The sequence below is a fragment of the Acinonyx jubatus genome, chromosome D3, assembly GCF_027475565.1.
Source record: "Acinonyx jubatus isolate Ajub_Pintada_27869175 chromosome D3, VMU_Ajub_asm_v1.0, whole genome shotgun sequence".
In the NCBI taxonomy this organism is placed as follows: Eukaryota; Metazoa; Chordata; class Mammalia; order Carnivora; family Felidae; genus Acinonyx; species Acinonyx jubatus.
In genome coordinates, this window is record NC_069392.1 from 61052564 (window position 1) to 61071442 (window position 18879).

The window sequence follows — 18879 nt, forward strand, 5'->3', positions numbered from 1 at the left end:
AAAGCAATAGCTTTGTTAACAATTGATATTCATTTGAAAAACAAAAAGAATAATTTTTTTAAGTGATAAGGTGTTGAAAATTAAGCGTATACTTCTTATTTGAGTAAGCATATATAATGTGTTGGAATTGTATATGTGATCCTTACATAAGTATGCTTATGAAAGCCATTCTAAATATGTATTTTTTATATATAATTAATGCAGAATTAAGAAAACCATGTTATCTGACTGAGTGATAACAAGTACGCACTTATGGATTTGTTCTGGTCTGCTCATTATGCAGAAGAAAGTACGTGTATGTTTGATATGTAGCTAGATGAAAAATATCTGTGCCTTTAATGCTTGTTGAAGGGTCTTAATTTAAGCACTATAGAAATAATTGCATGCATAGTTCAGAACTACGTAAACCAGGTATTATTGTGGAAATACTTAGGTGCTTAAATCATCGTGGGTGAGGACAGACTTTTTGATACATGGCATAATAGAATAATATTTCTTCTAGTATATAGTTATATGCAGTATATTTGTTTATTAGAGGCAGCACTTCTAAATTATATTTACGCTCTAGTGTTATTTATTAAAGCTGTCTCAGTGATTTTTGAAAATATACATCTTTTTATAACTATAAATTATTTGAAAGATCTTTTTGTAATGGAGTTTTAAGGTTTATATAGTTCATTTATGATCATTTTTTTGATACTTTTCAAGTTAACATATATCTTTTTCTCTTAGGCTTGTACCCCTTCTCTTTAATAAAAGGTTAGGAAAAGTTAACTTGTTTCAGCTTTTTATTTTATAAATGATAGTCTTTGGTAAAAAGACATTAGGAAGGTAGACTATTTAACATTGTTTATTAATTCATTAGAAAAACTGCATTAAAAACAGTGGGAAATACAGATGAGTGAAATTATTTTGTCACTAATACACTTTAATAAACTCACATTTTACATTTTATACTATATCTCATATAATTTAAAGCATTATTTCCTGCCCATGTGGAGTTTATATTGCAAAAACATGATAATGGAAATGGTACTTTCAAACATAAGTGATGTGAAGAATCTTTTGAGAGACAGCTTTGATAATAGATGAAATAATAACAGAACAAAAATTAGAAGAATTTCAAGTATTTTTGAAAAGGTTCTTGACCCCTTTCTACTGCTTCTTGAAAATTGCTCATAAATTAATGCTTGTCTACCTACCCTGTCATATTTCCACTTAGTGTAAAGATTGCTGGGCCAGTGTATTGAATCTAATGGAAATAGACTTTCTTGTCACCTGTCTTTTGTGACAGATAGCCTTAGTGAAGATTACTTGTCACAGTTGGGCTGATAAATGTGTCTTCTGGTATTGTGACTGAGAACCAGCCTGTTAAACAACGGCTGTGGGAATTTGTGGTTTTCTGTAAGACTCAATTATTGAACTAAAGTCAAGTCACAGTACTTCCCCTATTTCAGTCTCTCCTGGTTTTGTGCACATTATCTAACAAAGGAAATACTAGCATTTGGAAATTGACAGAAAAACTTGATCCAAGATGTACAGTTAGGAGGAAATGAATTTTGCCCTTCATTAGTTTAGCTTTTCCCACTATGTACACAGTGACATTTATTATGCTGAATTACCTCTCTTGCCTGATTTGGATAAAAATAAAAGCCAATACTCTTCAAAAATGATAATACCAACAAAATAAGGCAGCTTTATTTCTTAATAATTGATGGATTGATTCTTTTTATTCAGGTTTGCATTGCATTGAGGAGGTGTCCCTCTAAGAAGCAATGCTGCTGAGTCTCTGTGTGTAAAGTTCAGCAACATTAACTCCACACCTAAAATTTGACTTCTTTGAATGGAACTTTATTGTGATAATTTGAAAAGTTACCAACATCTACTCAGTAGTTTTTGCAAATAATGCAACACATCCCTTGTGCATTTTATTCATATTTATACTTATTATATTTTAATTATACTTTGTGGTTTCTTGTTTTAAGTTGGAAAATGAGGACATACTAATTTTGACCCATTATCATTATAAACAGTTAAAAAAACTTACAAAAACAATCTACTAGTTTCTATATCTAATATATCTAAAAACTGTAACAGCTTTTTGTTAGATTTTATTTTTCCCAAAGTATTTCCTCAGCAACAACAGATAAAAAATGGATATGTATTTTAAAATACAGTTGAAAGAAGATACTTTTTTTTAAAAGGGAGGAATGATGTTCATTAAATAGAATTAAAATACATAGGATGTGCATTATCATGTATTATTTTTTACTCTTTGGTTAAATTTTATCTGTTTTTTTAACTTACTACACTGTAACCCAGGATGGTGATGAGTCATCTCCAATTTTAACAAGCTTTGAGATAGTGAAGGTTCCTGATCCTCAGATGTCTATGGTGAGTTATTGTCAAATTTCTTATGAAAGTGTGTTTCTCCACAGTGATTATGACTTGGATCCACACATACACTTTCTTTTAAAAAAGTATGTAACTAATTCAGACACCTAAAAGTAATTCATAAGTCCATTTTAGCTATCTGGAGTCAAGTTCAGTGAACTTTTACAGTATCAACACCTAAAAATAAGGTCAGGAGAGTATAGTATTGGGGAACCATTTTATTTGATTATTGGAAGAGTTAGGGAATGTAGTCTTGAGAACTTAGGGAACAGGTATTTGAAAGGTTGTCGTCATGTGGAAGGGGAGTTTGTTTATACTGGAATGAAACTGTAGGCTCAATGGATAATTATAGGGAGACTGATTTTGTTGGAAAATATGGAAGATTGTTGTAGCTACAAGAACTTTTTTATTTGGATCATGGTGACCTGGATGATTTTGAGAGATACCTACATATGGAAGTTTGAGATGATAACACTTTCAGGGATAGGAAACAGGAAGAATTCTTACTTTGTACCAGAGGATTAATTAGATGACTTTAAATTTAGAAAGTTTCAGGCAAAAAATACTTTTAGTAGCATAATGGATACCATGATATTCACACTTAAAACTCCTTTACATCACTCTGAACCATCTTATTCTTATTTTTTTTACCTTTCTAATTGGATTAGTTACCTTCCTAATCAGACCAAAGTGGATTAAAAGTGGCATATTAGAAGATAAAAACATGATGATAGAGGTAAATACACATCATTAAAGCAGGAAGTAATAACTGATGGCCCAACACCAAAGGAAGAGATGGCAGAAAAAAAGCATAAAAATTAGGAAAAAAAAGGTCACTTGCAAATCTTTTAGAAACAAACATCCTGAATTCCTTCACAGTCCCTATGCATAGTATAATAAGTTCAAGTTAATATGTCTAAAATTGAAACTGAATTTTCATTATAAGATGATATTATATTTTTTATTCTGGATATTTGAAACACATGAATGGACATATTTTATGCTTACCTTCAAAGTAGCCAACAGTAAAAAAGATTTTTGGGGGCACCTGGGTGGCTCAGTCCATTGGGCACCCTGTGTCGGGCTCTGTGCTGACAGCTCAGAGCCTGGAGCCTGCTTCAGATTCTGTGTCTCCTCCTCTCTGCCCCTCCCCTGCTCATGCTGTCTCCCCCTGTCTCTCAATAGTAAATAAACATTTTAAAAAAATGTAAGAAAAAAAAAAAGTTTTTTATACCAGGACCTTAGTTAGCACTGTTACTCCTACCAAAAAGTCCGGTAAATGAGATGTTTGTATTTTTAGTGTATTCTTTTCTAAAGAAGATACTCATCAAGAGTTAATAGCTTTAGGGTGCCTGGGTGGCTAAGTTGAGTGTCCAAAATCGGCCCAGCATCACAATCGTGTGGTTCCTGGGTTCTAGCTCCACATCTGGCTTGCTGCTGTCAGCATGGAGCCTGCTTTGGATCTCCTGTCTAGCTTCTCTCTCTGCCCCTCTCCCGCTTGCACTCTCTCTCAAAAATAAATAAAGCTTAAAAAAAAAAAAGAATTATAGCTTTAACATTATGGATACTGTAATTAAAACAAAACAGGGGCGCCTGGATGACTCAGTCGTTTAAGCGTCTGACTTTGGCTCAGGTCATGATCTAACTGGTGAGTTCCAGCCCCACATCAGGCACTGTGCTGACAGATGAGAGCCTGGAGGTTGCTTCACATTCTGTCTCCCTCTCTCTCTGCTTCTCTCTGGCTTGAGCCCTGTCTTTCTCTCTCTCTCAAAAATAAATAAATATTAAAAAAAATTTTAAAACAATTAAAAAAGTTTTAAATGCAAGTGGGCAAACACCAAAAAGATAGAAAGAAATCCAAAACTAAAAAAACCAAAACTACTCTCCTTATCCCCTGTGCTCAAAAATTTAGTTCAGTTTGTAGTCATGATTATTTACCAAATAGAGGACTATATTTTAACAACAACAACAACAAAAAACCCCCAGCTATTATACTACTGAATCAGAGAATAAAGCACTATAAAACTTCTGTAATTATACGCACATGTGCTAGCACGTGTACATACACAGATAGACACAGATAGACTGATAGAACAGCAGAAAAAGCCCAGAAATAGATCCAAGTACCTATGCAAATTAGTATATGATAATTAGTGGCATTTCATTACTGGAACATAGTCGTGGGGAACTGGTTAGCCATTTATAGAAAGATAAAATCAGACCCATACCTCACATCATACATTTCGAAAAAGATTAAGTCAGATCCATACTTCACATCATACGTAGAGAAAAATTCCAAATCAGGGATTTAAGTATTAACCTTACTAGTACTTTACTGTCAGTGTAGGGAAAGCTTTGTAATCATGTTATGACTCAAAATCTAGAGACTGTAAAAGAAATGATTGATAAATGTGACTACGTTAAAACAATCATATGGCAAAACACTATAACAAAGTCAAAAGACAAGTGACAGACTGGAAGAAACTCTTTTTGACCTACATCACAGACAAAAGGGATGAGTATCTAATGTATTGAGGATTCTTAAAAACTGAAGTAATAAAGGACCAGAAAGCCAATTGGAAATTAGGAAAAAGATATGAACAGATAATTCACACATGCAAAATAAAAATAAAATAAAAAAATCCCTTAAGCAAAGACAGTATGTTCAAAACTAATGGCTTTGGCTATAGTTAAAATAGTCCATACCAAGTATACATATGTATGTTCAAGCATTATGGTCACCATCCCTTCCATCAGTCACTGCTGGCAGATGTCCCAGGGTCATTAGTAGCTCATAGGAAGAGGGAATGCTTTAGTCTGGGTTGTCAGGGAAGATTTTAGAGTAAAGGTGATACCCAAGTGGGTATGAAAGCCTTGAATATATGAAGAACGAGGGGGTATAATGAGATATTTTAAGAAGCTGGAACGGTATGTGGATATTATGGCACTAGTGAAGCATAAGGCATATTTAGTTTCCCTATCTCAATATGGTGATATTTAAAAGAAACATACACAGGGGATGAAAGTTGTAACAAGAATAAAATGTTAATTATTTTAAAATGGTTTTAAGTAAGCAACTACTTACTTTTATATTTCTAATTGGCTATTGAAACTTCCTTTTGATGAAGTTTACATTATTGATTAATTTTATAAATAATTTATAGGAGAATTTAGTTGAGAGCAAACATCACAAGCTTGCCCGGAGTTTAAGAAGTGGACCTTCTGACCATGATCTCAAACCTAACGCTGCCACAAGAGATCAACTAAATGTAAGAGAATTTATGGACCAATAATATAAAAATAATGAAATGTGTAATTTAGTTGCAATTGATGTGATAACCACTTCATTTGAAAGTGATTCAGGTGCATGTGTTTTCCAGGGTAATGAAATCTGCATAACTTCAACAATTTTGCATTTTCTGTATGTTTTTTGAAATCAATTTTGGGGCTTTAAGAAAATATATTAATCCTGGAGACAGAGAGACAAATAGTATATACTTTCTTGATATAGTGGTCTGGCCACCATATAGAAACTGGCCCCAAGGTACATTGCCTGAGGGAAAGCCCTGGTGTGCAGATATGCATTGTTGTGTGCTTTGACTTGACAGGGAAAGTGTTCATTATTTATTTCCTTTTTCCTTTTGGAAAGAAAGGGGGATTTTGTTATTTTGATATGGTTTATTTTTGGTTGAATTAAATGAGCTCTGTAGTTACAGATTTCTATATGGAGTGTGACTTATTACATCGTTTTTTTCTGTCCCTGCACTCTAATAATATCCTTTTTTGGACTGAGAAGTACAGCAAATTTAAGCCTAACTCTGCTTCATGTACATTTCTCTACTTCTGTAATATTCTATTATAGAAATATTTAAATAAATGAAAAATTTTAAATGAAATGGAAATACATAGGAAGAATATATTTAACCAACGTAGTTCTTTTTTTCTTTGTTGTAGATTATTGTGAGTTATCCACCAACCAAGCAACTTACATATGAAGAACAAGATCTTGTTTGGAAGTTTAGATATTATCTCACTAATCAAGAAAAAGTGAGTATCTTGAATATTTTCGTATATCAGATTTATTTGCAAAATTTGTTACTAATGAACAGGAGAGGTAAAACTGCCATGGAAATAAAATGTTATTGTCAAAATAAAAACATGCTATAGAGCAATATATATGATACTTCATTTTTTAAATATTACAAAGGGTATATACACAAAGATACATGTACCAGTTTGTTGCTGCATAGATTATGTATAGGTGCATAGTTTGAATGGGTTAAATCAGAGAGACTTGGGTTCACTTTTGGTAACACTACTTATTCTTACTAGGTAAGGTGAGGAGAATTGCCTTGGAAGCTTGGTTTCCTCATTTTTCTGGTGATGACAATCCTTGATAGGTGAGGTAATACTGGTGAATAACCTGGCCAAGTACCTGGCACATAGTAGATGCAGAGTAAATGTTTCACCTCTATCTTCATGGTTCTCACCTCTTTGAACTTGGAAGACTACCAAACTATTTATGTTATTAAAAGGAATATAGAACTTTGGAGGAGATGTGCCTGGAGAGGGAGTATGAGAAATGTAATTTGAAATGTATAAGTTGAGTCATAGAGTGGGATCCATCTTGGCATGCGGAATAGAGGCAAGGTCAGAACTAGACATTGCTTTTCTTAATGAAACCATGGAGTTACTAAGTTTCTGGAGAGAATTAGGATAAAGTAGTCAGCACTAGATTACAGTCTAGGGACTTGGTTCTGAGTCTTACTGTTGCCACTAAGAAGCTTTTTGAGTACTGGCAAATCACTTCCACCTGTCTGAATTTTAGTTTCTCATATTTAATATGAGTTGATTAAATGTGAACTTTAAGTCTCTTTTAGTTCTTAAAATAGTCTGTAAATTCTTAGAACATAGGTTCAGGGGCTAACCTTTAAGATATAAGAATAATAACCAGTATCTGTTAATCAGCCACAGTATGCCAGGGATCTTTTAAATCCCACAACAACCCCAGAATGTTGGTGTGATCATGAGTGTTCTGTGTATGAGGAAGCTTGAGTCTTAAAGACATTAAGGAACCTGTGCAAGAAGCACAAAGCTCTTATACCATCTTGATGTGCTCACATCTGTGAATTAGAAGAGAACTTAGTGGATTTTAGAGAAAATATTTGCAACATCACGTACATGCCTCAGCAGGAATTATGAAATGTGTTGGGCACAAAACATAGCAGCACAGGAAAATTAATATCTGTCAGAAAGCTATTACATAATTATATGAGAATGAATGAATATGTTTTACAATCTCATGAGACAGTCTTTAGCTACTTTAACTTGTTTTTCTGAAACAATTTTATTTCTTTTCATTTCTAAAGTAAAGGTAAAAATTCAATTGCAGCTCATCTTAAACTTTCCAGCTTTACTTCTTTATCTTTTATTGATGCCTTGGGAAATTCTTTGTAGATGAATTATATTAACTCTCCTTACATCCTTAACAAGAGTGAAAAAAGAATTTTAAATTTCCTATAGCTTTGAGTGTTATTCTCTTCATGACTGCAAAAAAGGAAATATTCATCAATAAAAACTTAGGTTGTGATTCTGGGTTTCATAAAAAAGATTGAGTTAGTACATGATACTCTGTTAAATGAAGAAAAACCTTGGTCACAGAAATTGCATCTTGAATGTAGAAGAGTGTTTGCTAAAACACACAGCAAGATATTGAATTAAACCTGTTAGAATGTATGGGTTCAAGAAGCATAGAAAAGATTTACAGAGCAGAACTGCCTTAGATAGAAACACTTGCAAGAAAAATTGTTTGTTTAAACAAGTAGTCACTTCCCACCGAAATTCAATTACTTGCAGATATGTGCAAAAGAAATAAAATGCTCAAGTGATATAAAGTATGTGACAAGTTTCATTTAACTAGTTGATTTCAAGTTTTTGAAATGTGGGTGATGAAACTTCAGTTCTCAGGACACATTATAGGATTCTTATGATCACTAGAGTAGTACAAACAATATTTCTTAATGTTTGGGAAGCACTTTTCAGTAGACCAGATATATATATTGGCTTTCAAGTGACCAGAGGAATTATTCACACAGCCACATTTGTGTCTTTGTAATAATTTAAAATGGGTTTTGTAGAAAACAAATACTCTTGTACTCCTGTCCCTTAATTTACTTACACAAAGAAGTTCTTTCCGTGTCAGTTTCTCTGAAACTGATTTAGGTTATTTGGCATTGGGCCCTGAAGCTGAAAAGATTTGGTGGAGAGAAAACAGTGGTCAAAAATTGATGGAAATTAGTTCTTACAAACTTACATTTCTTATTTACTTTTTAATTAAATTTGGTCTTTCCACCTATTTTTTTCTAAATGACCTGTATTAAGTATTTTGGATAAAAACCTTCTACTCTGGATGTGATGTTACACCTACGAAGTTCACAGTAATCACTTTATCTAGCAAAACCAGTGAAATTCAGGAAGATTTTAAAAATTTGTGGCTTTAAAAATAAGTGGCTTATTATTATGAAATCCAAAATGTGAATATTGTAACTTTTCAAAACCAATAAATGGTAAATGGCTTCTTATAAAAATGTTAATTGAAAATAACTTTCTTAATGCCTTTCTGTTATCTTTGGAGGAAAAAAAGCATAGGAACTGTCACACAGTGGAGGTAATAGTGATGCACTGAATGTTCATATGAGGCTTTTCCTGAAGTAGCTGTTGGGACCGTAACATCAGGACAATAATCATATTTGTGCTGTCAAGAAGTCGATGAGGAGCAGAAATGAATTCACTTTAGCAAGCAAAGTTACCACTTTGGCCTAGTAATATTTAGACTCTAGGCTTCGAGATACCATTTCTCCTTCTTCATATAAATTAAAACTGTTTTTAGAGAAAGGATATTTATACAGAATCAAAATGGGGAAACATAAGCATGTAAATTGATTAAAGGTTATCCTCCTAATAAACATTTAGGTAATTACTATAATAGATATGTAGAGTATAGCAAGATCAGTGTGCTATGATATGAAGGAAATTTCACAGAGCAAAAGATTGGTCTTAAAGTTTGAATAAGCTTCGATGATATTTTTTATGTGATGATCATTTTTCATGGAGAAGAAAAGCATGAGTAAGGCAGCATGTTAAGTTCAGAGACAGAAAAATTTGTGTGAATGGTTATAAAATAAACAAGTTGGAGTCAGTTTGAGCCTTGGATTCTAGCTTGGGAGTTGGATTTCACTGGTGATAGGAAACCACTAAAGCAACAGAGTATGTCTTAAGAAGTGATGTTTTAAGGAAGTTGAATCAGGGTGGGTTGGAGCAGATCTGAGAATGAAAGAAGAGACCTAATTAGGAGACTCATGTATGATTTTGAGAGTGATCTTGGAGGGCAGGGGAAGGAGAGGAGAATGTGTAAGATGACTTGGTGACAACTCCCAGGAGTTAGGCTTGAGTGCCTGAAATAATGAAATAGGGCAAATGGAAGGAGCAGGGTGAGCAGATATTTTCAATTTTGAAATTAGAAGCACAACTGTGATACTGTGATCTAATAAGAAATATATACTTGGTTTTTGTTTCTGGCACAGTTTCTAAAGCCCTGGGGATTTCCTGAGTGGTAGGGATGGGGTGGTGTCTTTTTGTTACTCATAATAAGCCCCTTTCAGCCATACCTGAGTTTATGCTAATGAGGTGATTCTTGCAAGATGGAGCTGGTTGCTAGAGGAACCAGCCAGATGAATATGATTAGAGGGTTGGAATTTTCAACCTCACCCCATGACTTCTGGGAGAGGGACTAGGCATTGCATTAATCAACACTGGCCAGAATAAATCAAACCTATGTAATGGAACCTTCATGAAAACCTATAACGACAAGGTCTGTAGAGCTTCTGGGTTGGTGAATGCATTCATGTGACAGGAGAGTGGCACATCCAAACCTCTATAGGGACAGAACCACCTCTGCTTGGGACCCTTCCAGACCTGTCCAATGTACCTTTTCATCTGGTTATTCATTTTGTATCCTTTGTAATAAACCAGTAGTAATAAGTAAAGTATTTCTGAGTTTTGTGAGCTATTATAGCAAATTACTGAGCCTGAGGAAGGTGTCATTGGTAACTTCTGATTTGTAGCCAAGTCACACACAAGTGTGGGCAACCTGGGGATCCAAAATTTGTAATTGGCTCTAAAACAGGAAGCAGTTTTGTGAGACTGACCCTTTAACCTGTGGAATCTTCAGTAACTCCAGGTAGTTTCAGAATTGAACTAGATTTTGGGACATCTAGTTGGTGTTCTCAGAGAATTAAGCAATTGTTTGGTGTGGAAAACGACACATTTGTTGTCAGAAGTGTCCTGAGTAGAGGAATAGATTTCCCTTTAGCAACAAATTAGAAATTTCCCATAACTTAGTTGGTAGAAGTTAAAAATAGAGATATATATGATGAACATAGTTTTTTTCAGCTCTGAAGTGATTGTGAATGTGATTCTAAGAATAGGAGGTAATAGTGAAGAGGTTCTAAGATCAGAAGGGAGGTTAATTAAATACTGCTATTTAGGGGCGCTTGGGTGGCTCAGTCGGTTAAGTGTCTGGCTTAGGTCATGATTCATGGTTTGTGAGTTTGAGCCCCGCATCAGGCTTTGCGCTGACAGCTCAGAGCCTGGAGCCTGCTTCCGATTCTGTGTCTCCCTCTCTCTGTCTGCCCTCCCTCCCTTGCTTGCTCTTTATCTCTCTTTCAAAAATAAACATTAAAAAAAAAATTGGAAATACTGCTATTTAAAACATGGCAATAAAAGTGGTAATGTTGTCATTTGACATTGCACCCAACATCAGAAGTAGAATAACAATAATATCAGATGATAAAATAATTAACATCAAATATATATTATTTCCAAAGTACTGTTCTAAACATTTGCGTTCAGTAACTTATTTAATCATTACTGCAACTTTATAGGACAAGTCACTTAAAAGTTAAATAATGTGCTAGAGGTGACTCAGCCAAAAAGTCATGGAGCTGGGAATTAGGATTTGACTTCAAACACTCTGGCTCGAAAGCCTGTACTCTCCATTTATCAGTGGAAACTCTAAAGATAAAATTGCTTTTGAATCCTTAAATTTACATACATCAGTACAGCATCTTTAAAGGGCCAGGAATTAAGTATTATTATTGCTTCAGATTCTTACATTTTCTATCTTTCTCATTTCCCTTCTCCTTGTTTTCCTTCTTCATTCTACTACCTCTTTGCTTACATTTGTAACATTCAGCGTTAGAAAGTTGTATAATTCTTTGTACAGTGTCTTAAGTTCCTTGGAAGCAGCATGCTATAAATCTTACTAGTAAATCTGTAAATCTGAGAATCTGGGGGTTAGATTGTTTCAGTTACTGAGCTGAGTACATCAGCATGCTGCAAGATTTGCTTGTAAGTACATATCTGCACATTTCTATTAAGATTGCTGATGTGCTGTGAAATGGAAAAGGTTTTGCTGTAGTTATTTAAGAAGTATTGCTTTGTTTCAACATTCAACATAGAAATGCATTCTAGAAGTGAAAAATAAAATGCATGGAATAAGTTAGAAGGGTGGTCTGTGTTCTTACATGGAGAGGGAGCACTGTGCTAAATGGCATGCTGTCGGTACTGAAGAAATGGATAGCTACCCTTTCGGAACAGACTCCAGTTGTAGAGATAAGAATGCCCACAAAAGTGTTTGGCAGTTAAGAAGAGCATCATTTGAATGAAAGGGGTAAAATTGAGGTAAGTACTAAAGGAAGAGCTCAGAGTTGCTGAGAACTTACTGGAAAAGTTGAGTCTGACAAGCTGGCCTTGAAGATGACATTACTGTTTGGGTGAAGAGCATGGGGAAAGCTTGTAGAAAGGAATTAGAGAGTGATGTATTAATTAGGTTAAGTTGGTTGAAGCATAGAAAGAGAATGGGAGTTAGCTTAATGAGAGAGGATTGTGGTGAGAAGTATCATTGAAGTGTTTGGAGAAAGAAGCCAAGGTTTTGTTGTTATGTTTGTTTTTTGTTTTGTTTTATAAATTAGAGTGATCCTATTATCTAATGGGAAACCACACTATAACAATATGGTAGTCATCATTAACTATTGGAAAAGTTGTCCACGTACTGGGGGGGGAGTTAAATTTACTCTCATTCTCTGCAATGAAACGGACATTGGGAGGAAGTTACATGAAAACACTTCTGTCTTTTGGTTCATTATAGTTAAAAAACAACAAAAATGGCTTCAAAGTAGGTACTTTAGAAATTAGCCACTGGAATTACTTAAATATTAAGTCTCTTTTTGTCAGGGATATTAGAAGATACATTTCTGTTGACAATTGGTGGTTCATGCTAACATTACTTCCAACTTGAGCTTCTGAGAATTCCTGTGAAATGATTAGAAGAGAAACTGGTATTAAGGCTCTTAGCTAGAAGGCTATGCTAAACTCTAAATGTGTGGTGTAGTGAGAATCAAGCTGAGGGGAAAAATGCAGGAAATATTGCTTGGGAAATAATGGACAGGAATTGGTAATGGATTTAGGAGATCAGTGTTGATGGAATAATGGCTCTACGGGGCATGGATTTAGCCAGTTAGGAGATGGCAGTGCCTTAATGGTAGGGAGGAACCATCTGGTGAAAGATGCATGGGCTCAGAGTTAGTGGATCCCAGTTTTGGGTGTAGCTTCTTCACCATTTTGAGGTGACAGGCAAGCCACTGACTTCATTGAGATTATATACAGTTTGAGCACTGGACTAGATAATCTCCATCGGGCCTTTTTGCTTAATTTACTTAAATCAAGAATAAGTTAGGTCATGGGCATTAGGGTTCATTTTATGTCATACTAACCAATAACTGTGTTTTGTTGTCCAAAAGGGCATTTTCTTCAGAACTGTATTAGATTACTAATGAAAAGATTTTAGTTGGGCAGAACAGGAATTTTAAATTAAAAAAAAAAATTTTTTTTAACGTTTATTTTTGAGAGACAGAGAGAAATAGAGCATGAGCAGGAGAGGGGCAGAGAGAGAGAGAGGGACACACAGAACCGAAGCAGGCTTCAGGCTCCGAGCTGTCAGCACAGAGCCCGACACGGGGCTCGAACTCACAGACTGCAAATTCATGACCTGAGCCAAAGTCGGACGCTTAACCGACTGAGCCACCCAGGTGCCCCAGGAATTTTAAATTTTAAAGTTATCTTTGTTCAAGAGATGAATTCATAGACAAAGAGAAAGAAGAAAATGGGATCAGCCAGGAAACTGTTCCCAGTGGGGAGATGTGACAATAGAGATAGTTTTTTATGGAGAACAAATATACAACCTTGTTAAAAGAGCACTTATTATGTATGCAACCATGAATGATATGCTCGAAGGTCATTTATTTACCTGGACAATCTTGTAAAAACTTTAGATAGTTATGCTGCTTGTCTAAAGAAGTGAGGTTCCAGAAAGATACTACAAACAGGTAGCTGAATCATAGAATATTTGTTGCTGTTTCTGTGTTTTTCTCTATGCTTGTTTGTGTGGAGTTTTTGTTTGTCTTTTAAAATAGTTACTTCTCTGTGTAAGAGATGTACATATTTAATTTAGTTTGAGCCCTCATGTGTGAGTATCTAGGAAACCCAGTGATCCTGGGGAGGTTTGAGAGTGAGGTTCGTGGTAGGGATTGTACCTTTGCTTGACTTTGAACTCTTTTTATTTATTGGCTGCAATATTTTATGTCCCATGTTGATGTTGTAAAATGAAGGTTGTTTGTAAAACATCTCATGAGAATATGTACGCCTCTTTATTTCCATGTCTTGAGGCCTGCACTATTTTGTTATTAAAAAAAATTTTTTTTAATGTTTATTTACTTTTGAGAGAGAGAGAGAGGGCGGGGGGGGAGGGGGCAGAGAGAGAGGGAGACACAGAATCTGAAACAGGCTCCAAGCTCCGTGCTGTCAGCAGAGTCCTAATCCGGATCTTGAACTCAGGAACCGTGAGATAATGACCTGAGCCGAATTTGAATACTTCACTGAAGGAGGCACCCCAAGGCCTGCACTATTTTAAAATAAAAAAGGAAAATGAGGAAAAGTCAAAGAAAACTTAAAAATTTGTAGTGCTCTGTATAGTGGTTTAACTTGAAAAATGTAGGGTCGCCTGGTACAAGGTACAAGGTACAAGCCAGTAAGTACCTTCATGTGGGTTCAGACTGGGTGGCTCAGTCCATTAAGTGTCTGACTTTGGCTCAGGTCATGATCTCATCACGGCTTGTGGGTTCGAGCCCTGTTGTCTGGCTGTGTGCTGACAACTCAGAGCCTGGAGCCTGCTTCGGATTCTGTGTCTCCCTCTCTCTCTGCCCCTCCCCTACTCACGCTCTGTCTCTCTCTCTCTCTCTGTTAAAAATAAATAAAACCTTAAAAAAACAAAGAAAAAACTAAGCTGAAAAATGTAAAGTTACAGGGAACATGCTTTTTTTTTTTTTCTTTCTGTCCTGCAGTATTTTTCTAGGAACATATGTGTAACTATGTTTAGTGGTTACACATGGAGTCTGTCATCAATTCTGTGACTTTGTCATCAGGACCAAGTGGGAAACTCTGCCCACTCACTCTTGACCTTTCCTTTTCCCAGGTAATAGGCTGTTGTTTCTAATGTTAAAATCTTTTCTGATTTTAGGCTTTAACAAAATTCTTGAAATGTGTTAATTGGGATTTACCTCAGGAGGCTAAACAGGCATTGGAACTTCTAGGAAAATGGAAGCCAATGGATGTAGAGGACTCCTTGGAGCTTTTATCCTCCCATTACACCAATCCAACTGTGAGGCGTTATGCTGTTGCCCGGTTGCGACAGGCAGATGATGAGGTACATTGTTACTCATTACTCTTCTTTGGGTACATTTTAAACTAGAGCCTGATTATAGACTCATTTACTCCTCCCCACTCAGTCCAGTGTGTGTGTGTGTGTGTGTGTGTGTGTGTGTGTGGTAGAGAGAGGGAGAGAGAGAGAGATAGGTAGACCAGAGAGAGAGAAAGATTTTTAGAAGGGAAGAGGATATACTAGGTGTGTTTTCAGAAGTAAAATTAAAATATTCCTCCAAGGACTCTTCTGTGAAATGAAAATTTACTTCCTGATCTGTTACATGATAGGACAATCTCTCCCAGGACATTTACCTGGCAGCAGAGCTTGTATTGCTCTGTCTGGAAAAAGGAATTCTAATGAAAAATGGTTTAATGCGGCACCAGCTAGGGAATAATTCAGATCCCCTCTATCAGTCAGTATACAACAAGCCACATTTAATTGCAGCCTTGAGAAGCCCTTGGGGCCTTTAAAGCATAGAGATGCATGGTCATCTTATTCTCCTTCAAACTTCTCCTTTAAACTTTCAGCTGCTGACAATTACGTGTATATGTAGATTTTCTGAAGGTGGTTTTTAATCCTCTGGAAAGCCAAGCCTGCAAACTTTATGCTGGCTATTTATATACATATAAAACCACCAGGGAAGGAGGAACACTCTGTGGACACAAAGCATTGCTGGATTTTGAATTGGAGTTATTCCTAATAAGATAGAGTAATCCAGCAAGTTTTTTAACGTACTAATTTTTATATGGTGAATGAATGCCTTTTCCAAACATAACCTAATAATTTATGCTAGCCTGCAGGGCTTATGGGATACAGGATAACTTTTCTCAAGTCTCGATGTATATAGTTGATTCCTTAGAATAACTAATACTGAAGATCTTTTTTTAAAAAAAGTCATTTTGAATTTGTAGTGGCAAAACATAGCACTAAGGTCGATGTATGTCTTTAATTATAGTAAAATATGAGCACTAAAGTAAATAGTCTAGTGAATGCTCACATATAATTTACCCATCTTCAGTTGCCAGCTCACAGCTAGTCTTGTTTCATCTGTAACACCACTTATTTTCTCTTCCCCTTTTCCTACCCTTCACCGGATTATTTGGAGGCAAATCTCAGCTGTTGTATAATTTTATTGGAACAGTGTTTTTTACTCTTCCTGTCAAAAAGCAATCCTAAGCATTGTGATTCAGCATATTATCTTCTTTCTCACTGTCTTTACTGTATCACAAGTAAAATTTATTACATATTTATTTGAAATGTAGAAATGTTGAAATATTTATTGTGAAATTAATTGGAAATTTAACTTAAATCATTAATTCTCAATGTTTGATATGAGTCATAGCGTTTAGCTAAAGGCCTCTGGGCTACAGTCAAGACAGTACCTTCGTGTGGGTTCAGAATTTAAATAGAAAAATTATCCGTCCTAATTTTTGATTGTCTTATTTCAATTCCCTCACAAGCTTCTAGCTTAGTATTTGATTGTCTCTGGAGATAGCTGTATTCATGCAGGTACTGAACTATTTCCAGACCATTTTAGAATTTTTGTTATTAGGTAGAGGATAATGATAGAAACATTGTGTACACTTTAAATTGCAAAATATGGTAGTTTTTTTTAGGTTTTAGAGATCTTAATCTTTGAATACCTTTCTGAATTTAATTTGCTAATATTCTATTTAGGAATTTTTTATTTTTATTTTTATAAATTTTTTTTTCTTTAATGTTTATTTTTGAGAGAGAGAGACTGAGAAGGTGAGTAGGGAGGGGCAGAGAGAGGGAGACACGGAATCCAAAGCAGGCTCCAGGCTCTGAGCTGTCAGCACAGAGCCCAGTGTGGGGCTCGAACTCATAAACCATGAGATGATGACCTGAACTGAAGTCGGATGCTTAACAACTGAGCCACCCAGGTGTCCCTTTAGGAATTTTTTAAAAACTGTATTTCTTATTGTTGTGTGGTTCAAAAGGAGAGGTTCCCCATTAGAGTTTGAGGAGGAAGTGGCATTTGAGATACTCATTAAAGGAAGAGTAAATGTTCACAGTTGGACATGAGTTTACATTTTAAGTGGAGAGACCAAAATCAGCAAAGGCAAGGAGAGTGAAAAGTAATAAGAAAATAGCAAGTATTTCACTTTAACTGGAATGTGGGATGTATGTAGCTAGCTGTTCAGGATGTAAGATCAGAAGCTGTGTCCTTCTAACTGTAAATGCCTATATGAAGAATTACTCTTAATTCAATAAGAAATGGGAAGTCACTTAGTGATTTTTGATACGGAATTTTGCCTGTGTACCCTGAAGCATTAGAATTAACTTGTTATTGAGAGAAATGGTGATCACTATCTAGATAATATTCCATAGCTCTTGGGAAATTTTACTGAATTGCCTCAGATGGAAACCTGATCTTTTCTTTTGTTTTACTCCAATGCTATGTCCTTCATGCTTAGAGGAATTTTATGTTTTTCAAGATGTGACTATATAATGAGCAAATAGACTTTGTACAAATGAAGGAAAGTATAGTTTGAATATAGAATACCAAACCAACAAATCAGATAGTGATGAGTGACAAAAAGAGGAACGTTTTCTTCTGAATTCCTCCTTTGTGGGGAATTTAATAACGATATAGCCCTTTTGATTTCATGTGGAAAGTCTTCTATAATTGGGAAAACATAACAGGTGATATACTGAGCAGCATTTTCGAAGCATGCTTAGCAGTGAAACACAATTACTTAATTCTCCTGAGAAGGATATTTGTCATTAAATATATTAATCAGTTTTTTGTTATGAAATTCACCTTTTTTCCCTTTGAAAAAGCATACCTATTGCTGTTAGATGTAATAAGTCTCAAAATAATAGTAGAAAATCAGATGTTTATTACTCCAGTTAAAAAATGGTTTTGGGGCACCTGGGTGGCCCAGTCCGTTAAGCTCTTGATTTTCGCATAGGCTGTGATCTTATGCTTTGTGTGATCGAGCCCTGCATGGGGCTCTGTGCTGACAGTCTGCTTGGGATTCTTTTTCTCTCCCTCTTGCTCTGCCCCTGTCCTGCTCGAACTCTGTCTCTGTCTCTCTCTTTCTCTCTCAAAATAAATAAATAAACATTAAAAAAAAATGATTTTTAGAGAACAAAACACTGTAGAGGTGCTCTGACACAGTCGTTTGATTTCTGTGGCCACTGACATTGATATATTTGAATATGAATGAATAGGCCAGTTAAACTTTTATTTAATTTTTTTGTGGCAAAATCATAGTTAGTCGTGAAATCCTGTGTATTCTTCCCCTGTCGCTATTTAGATAATGATAAAAATATTGACTATGTCAATGTAAGAAAAAAGGTACGAAAAAGAATACAGTAGAGTATAAAGTAAAGGAAAATAGGTTGTTGGGAGTGGACTTTGTCCTCATGGAGTTTGCAGTAAACTGGAGAAGATGAAGAGTAAATAAGCAAATAACTACAAATTCTATAGCTGTTACAAGTAAGGAAGGAAAGTGTGGATCCTGACTGAAGTTCTGACAGGGGATTTCACTTGGCTTATAGGCCTAAAGAGGAGACTGAGATTGAGGTGGTATTCATCAAGTCTCAACAATTATCTGATTATGAGTTTTGAGGGGCTAACTAGGTGAGTAGCAAGTGGAACTCGAAGATAATGAAACTTTAAAAAAGTGTTTGAGTTGTGT

General features: G+C 35.3%; 1 protein-coding gene across 1 annotated transcript in view; it reads left to right on the top strand.

Annotated features, from left to right (window-relative positions):
* PIK3C3 (phosphatidylinositol 3-kinase catalytic subunit type 3) overlaps positions 1–18879 on the top strand; it is a 142123-nt gene that overhangs the window by 44916 nt on the left and 78328 nt on the right. Inside the window, exons 7-10 of the mRNA XM_027068875.2 lie at positions 2323–2394; positions 5559–5663; positions 6349–6441; positions 15029–15214. Coding sequence (XP_026924676.1) covers positions 2323–2394; positions 5559–5663; positions 6349–6441; positions 15029–15214 — 456 coding nt within the window. The remainder of the gene's footprint in view (positions 1–2322; positions 2395–5558; positions 5664–6348; positions 6442–15028; positions 15215–18879) is intronic.